The sequence below is a fragment of the Lygodium microphyllum genome, chromosome 26 (assembly GCF_053477565.2).
Source record: "Lygodium microphyllum isolate KBCC chromosome 26, Lygodium_microphyllum_v1.1.10, whole genome shotgun sequence".
Taxonomy (NCBI): Eukaryota; Viridiplantae; Streptophyta; class Polypodiopsida; order Schizaeales; family Lygodiaceae; genus Lygodium; species Lygodium microphyllum.
In genome coordinates this window covers 39,871,986-39,877,985 of record NC_141160.1, presented here as the reverse complement: position 1 = coordinate 39,877,985, position 6,000 = coordinate 39,871,986, and the positions used below count along the sequence as shown (strand labels likewise).

General features: G+C 41.1%; 1 protein-coding gene across 1 annotated transcript; it reads right to left on the bottom strand.

The window, feature by feature from the left end:
- Positions 1-1,813: 1,813 nt before the first annotated feature.
- LOC148013172 (uncharacterized) lies at positions 1,814-5,341 on the bottom strand. Its single transcript, XM_087668370.1, has 3 exons — positions 5,066-5,341; positions 2,884-4,933; positions 1,814-2,562 (listed from the first exon to the last, which is right to left on the bottom strand). Exons 2-3 carry the CDS (start codon positions 4,487-4,489, stop codon positions 2,297-2,299), a joined length of 1,872 nt encoding a protein of 623 aa, XP_087524496.1. The 5' UTR covers positions 4,490-4,933; positions 5,066-5,341; the 3' UTR covers positions 1,814-2,296.
- Positions 5,342-6,000: the final 659 nt, after the last annotated feature.

Below are 6,000 nucleotides of genomic sequence, written 5' to 3'. Positions count from 1 at the left end.
AGTCCTAGACCGGTAGACACTGGCCAGCTTATTAGAAGAAGCTGTGTTAAGACCCCGGATGAGTCAAATAACCTCTACTCGTAGATTATTAAGGACAACAATCCAATAAGCAAGGGTGAGTGTAAGGGCTTTGTAGCTATACCATGGCATTACTACCAAAACTCTACATGCGATTACCTATATCCAATGGTGAACCCTCATATGCAACGTCACGAGAGTGTAGTCATGGGATGTGCCTATGTTGTATTGTTTATTTCATTGAATAGTACAAGAGTATACCTTACTCTCACAAATATCATGTTACCTTCCTTAGGCGTATTGAGTGAGTGAGTGCTAGTGAATCACAAGGGAAAGAGAGTTTGAAACAAAAACGTGACTTTTTTTGACAAAAACTATAGGAAATATTAAACACGATGATAATGATGATGATGATGATGAGTAATGACTCATGAAGACTCCAGGTTTTGAATGAGACTAAAAGACTTACTTTATTGAGATTTTGTTTAGTTATTAGACTTTGTTAATCTAGTATCTATTTTTGCCTTAAGAGTTTATTATTATATGACATTAGTATCATCTCATTTATGAGTTATTTATTATATATTATAATCCATTTTGGACTTTGATATTTCATAAATTTATTTTGAAATGAGAATCATGATGTTGCACCTCAACTTAGTCCATATCATACATGGGCTATTTATATGTTTATTTTAATTTTATTTATATGATATGTATGAATCATAGTGTTTCAAGCTTGAACCATAGTATAGCCCAAAGACTTAACTTGGACATAAATCAATAATGGATCATAGATGTGTAATTCATTATTCTCACATGACACTCATGTATTCACTCAATTGGCTTTTTTTTATTTAAGAGAGTCCCATAGAGGTTAAAATATCTTTTCCTAGTTAAACTATTAAAAAACCCATCCTTCTTATTTTAGCCCCTCTTGAAATAAACTTATGAAACACATTTCTACCATTTCTAAATGTTTTCGACATTCTTGGCTATTATGAAAAGGAAGGAGTCATCAATGAAATATCTTTTTTGGAAGTGCCCAAAGTTAAACCACTTTGGTTTTACACTAAGAAAATGGATGGAGGCAATGGGCATGGATGGCGCACTCAAAAAAAAGACTATAGTATTAGGAGATCTAGGGAAGCTCAACCAAGGCTCTTTGACCCTTTGGAATGTAATAGGCATTGTAGCCCTCAGACATACTTGGAATTTCTAGAACAAAAGCGTTTTTAGCAAGTTGCCTAGGTTTATAGACCCTAAATAGCACTAAATGTAAAAAGGAAGATCTGATAGCTCTGGAAGGGGTTGGTAAGGACCATCTCTTTAGGGCTGCATATAAGGCATCCTCTTTAGGGCTGCATTTAAGGCATCAAGAAAGAATAGGTAGGCGTATACTACTCAACATCCCGCATTTTTGGGCTAATGTAGATATTCCTTGTATATTAATAGATTTCCACGTTATAAAAGAACTCCACATCAACATAATTTGACATCACATGAACCTAACAATTTGTATATAATCACTAGCCATAAGTTTGACATGCACACAAGCCTTCCCACAATTTGATATCCTATGAAGCTGACGATTTGTATCTAAGCACTGATGACAGGTTTGACATGCACGTAAGCCTTATCAAAAAATATACAAAGTCTAGCAAATCGGTTTCACATATCAGCCCTTTCAGACCAAAGGTACAATGCAAAACCAAGTTTGCAAAAGCACGCATTTTGGAAGAGCCAAACTAATCAGCTCTAGGCATGAGGAGACCAGACATATTGAACATGATAACACTATAATAGAAGTCGATTAAAAAAAGCTACACTAGAAAGGAGAAGGGTAAGGAGAGTACAGGTTTGTATCACGTATCTGTCAACAACAGTGGGAATGGTTCAAGTTTCAAAAGTGCAACCACTAAGCCTACATATTTAGTAATGAAAAATATGTACGTGATGTGAGAATGGTCCATCTACAAGATGTCTCTGGCAAGTCCAAGTGTGCAAGTAATGTGGGGACATACAGGTTACAATTAAGACTCACATGACAATGTCCAACACCCACCACTTGACATCACATAAGTAGGTGCCGCCAAGGCTTACTTCATCAATAACTGGACCTCAACAATGTCCACCTGGCAAAATAAAGTCTTTTGTTGTGATAATGACCATTGTTCGAATGGTCAGCAAGTTACTTGTGCCAATCCACACACGATCTGCCTGTGGGACACAGGAATCAAGTGTGCACAATGCTGCCATCAATGTTGAACTGTCCATACTACATAGAAGCATTCCACTTCCTGACAGCCAAAGTCCACCCAAATCCTGCTCGACATGCAGACACGCCACGTGCTACCAGCATAACACAAAGATTAAATTGAAGTAATATGGGTCCAATGGTTGCACCCCCTCGTGGCATCCATGCGCCCCCCCAAACACCAGGATGAAGAAGAGATTTGGAAAATACAGAACAGTGACCCAGCTTGACCATTAACAACAGAAACAATGTATGAAACTTTGAATATGTTATAGCATCAAGTATGCCTGTGAGAAAAAGGAAGTCCAAGTTTCATTCAAGTATCCTAAACCAGATCATAAAACCTCAAATTGAGCATCAGAAGCTCTGAAAAAGCTCAAACTCAAATCTCATGTATGGTCCACAAACACTTTAAGTAGCCAGAAAGAACCCAATACGATATAGCCCAAGGATGATGCAAGTTAGGAGGGCCCATGAAAAGGCAACCCACCAAGCCATAAACAATGCCACACCCCTAAACAAAAGCAAACTTGAAGAAGAGTCTGCCAGCCTAATGGTATGACTTTCCCAGACCCGTGACATGCCAAGAAAGAGAATCATCATCATACCTGGACAAAACAACTGAACAGCAGCTCGGCATATAAAGTAACTGTTCAGAAGTAGTTTAGCTCGAGTTAGTTCCAAATTATTTGTCTTACTGCGGTGTAAGCTTTCATACCACACTAGGACAGCTTCATTTAGATATGTTTGAATGCATACACGGAACAGGCATAACTGAAGTAATCCTGTAGCAAAAAGTCCCCAATACTGAAGTTTTCTCAATGTTGTCTCTAACATGCCGAAATCCTCAGCCCAATCATCTGCTGAGTGAGCTGGGAGTAGCAATTTTCCCCAGAATGAAATTTGCAGACTCCCGGCATGATCAACTTTTCCATTAGTAAGAGTTAGCTTCTTCACATTGTGTTCTCCTCCTTGCTGCAGTAGATCTGATGGGCCAGTACTCTGATCGTCTGCCACTGGCCCTTCATCAAGCTGTGTTGGCCTTTCCTCTTCTGTATGTTTTCTTCCAGTTTCTTTAGCTATATGTAACTCTTGCAACTGCTCAGTAGGTTCAAATGCTTCTCTTATGGTTGAGAGCTCAACTGATGGTTTGGAGGAAATGAACAGCTCGCCCATGGGCTTGATCCAAATGATACTTGCAAAAAGAGGAAGAACCACATTCAAATGGAGCATGAATTTGACAATCCTGCCTATCCTTAAAACCGGCATATTCCACTGCAGTTGATCTGTGCCTAGCCAAAATGCCCTCACATTATGATGGGCTGGAACAACCAACATTCCAGTCAAACACCCAGCAGCCAAGGCCACTACTGCATTTATAAAGGTTGGAGATAGAATATTACTCTGCATTGACTCGAACCCAGACCCATCACTAATTCTAGTAGCATGCAAATACAATTTATCCAAGCCAAAATCGATAACAGAGAAAGGGGCAAAATGCAGCAGATAAAGGGCCACAATGAATCCAACAAAGCCCACACAAATGCTTACAGTCAACTCAGATATCCTTGAAGTGCTGCCTTGCCATCCAACACAAGCCAAAGCTCTGACAATCTTGTAAACAGCAAATAATCCCATGAAGACAGGGATTATTTTATCATTTCTAAGCAAATCATTCTTCCTTGATAACTTCTCAGGATTAGAAACAGTAAAGTATGTAAGTACCTCACAAGTCAGCAGATTTGTAAGTCCAACCAGTGAAAACACAATAACTTTGTCATAGTCCTGAAAAAAAAGGCGACCCTGCAAATGTGCAGGAACAAGTGTGAGTCGCAGGAGCTGTGAACTTCCTTCGTCCCAACTCGACTGATCCTTAGTTTTCTCTTTCCTCTTCTTTGCTCTTTTGTACAGTAACGAACCATTATCTTGCTGCTTTCCAACATCCGTACGGTTTTCTTCCTTTGACACTGATCGTTTTCCTGCAGTGTCACCATCATTTGCATCTACCAAGGTGTTTTCATGTGCCTTCACATGCGTACTTGTGTATCCATTCCCACTTTGATTTTTCTGCTGTTCTACCCCATTGGGGTTTTCTGGATACAAATAATAATGAAGGCCTTGCAGAAACCATGAGGACAACTGAAAGGAAGTGGCAAAAAACCCTGCAATGCAGGATAATGATATGTACACTACAAGATTGAAAAAAACCACCATAAAGCTAACGAAATTTCCAACTTCCTCTTGGAGTTTGTTAACAATACTAGCAGCAAAATCTCGGCACTGATGCAGATGACAGGAGAGCCCCAACAAAACCCTTACAATTTCCTGCTCTTTCTCCTGTAGGTGTGTTCACTGGTGCTCAAAAGAAAACTGGCAGACAGAAGCCCCTCTCTAACTCGTAGCATGACCTGCTCCGTGTCTGGACTGAATATTGAGGGCATGCTAGCATCCATTTCCCAAAAGATGCTGCTTCAGTGGTTCAAGAGTCACCATTATTGCACCAAACCATTACTGATGATTGAAAGAAAGATGTCAGACAGAAGCCCCTTCTAACTCTTAGCATGTCCTGCTCTGTCTCAAGAAACTGTCTGGACGGATGGTTGAGGGCAGGCTAGCATGAATTAGCCAAAAGATGCTGTTCCAGTGGTTCAAGAGTCCCTGCTATTGCACAAAAACCCTTGTTGAACAATTTCCACCGAAGATAGAAACTGATATCTGCAGATCCAAAGCTTATCCTAATAGCATGCTCTTCAGAGCATGTGTGGTTTCAAAATTGAAGAAGAACCCTACCAGAGCCTGCACATGTATGCAGCGAAATATGATTGCTGCAACCCTACTTCAAAACCCTAGCAGAGCCTGCACATTCATGCAGAGAAATATGGTTGCTGAAACCCTGCTGCGGGAGAGAGAAGTTACGCTTGTTCTGTCATGGAAGGATGGATTGCGACTTCATTGCGGTCGATCGAGAGCTTCTTCGTCCTTTGGGCGGGTGCCGAACCCAGGTGATCCCCGAAGCCACATGTCAAGTCAGGGTAAGGTCATGACGCGAGACGTACATATGCTGGGTTCACACCTAACACGAACCAACACACGCTCTCGGTTCACACTTAAACGGATAGCTGAAGCACATGCCTCAAAAGGGCCAGCGGTTGCAACACCGGCGCCAGCACAGGAGCGTGTGCTGATGTGGATGTTTTGCTCCCTGCCGCGCAGTGATTCCTCTTGCCGTCATAATCCAGGCTGTTTTCTGCCTATCGGCCCTCCAATTTTGTGCCACAACAAATCTTCACGCAACACGTCAGCTCAGTGGTAAGTATTTTGATCAAACGACCATGTGAAAATGAACCTATTGCAGGGGCAAGTTTCCATCGTGTAAAGACGAGATTGGTCGAAGCGATGTTGGTCGTAAAGTATGTTTGTCTGGCCTATAAGTGGCCGGCGAGAGCAAAATAGAACCTGTTTACACCACATCTAGGGTGCTAAACCAAGGGTCGATTTGGTTTAGCACCCCAAACATGGTGGAAACCTAAGTTGTAATTCTGAATCAATTCCATAGCCAATGCATCAATCTCTAGGTGTCTGTAAAAACGAAGGGAATTCAAATTTTAAATCCAAAACTGAAACGAAAGAGCTACCTTCCTTTGCCACGACAACTCTTTCGAAAGATTTAATGCGATGCTCTGATCAAATATGACCGGGAAACCACATGGGCCATGCGCTCACCC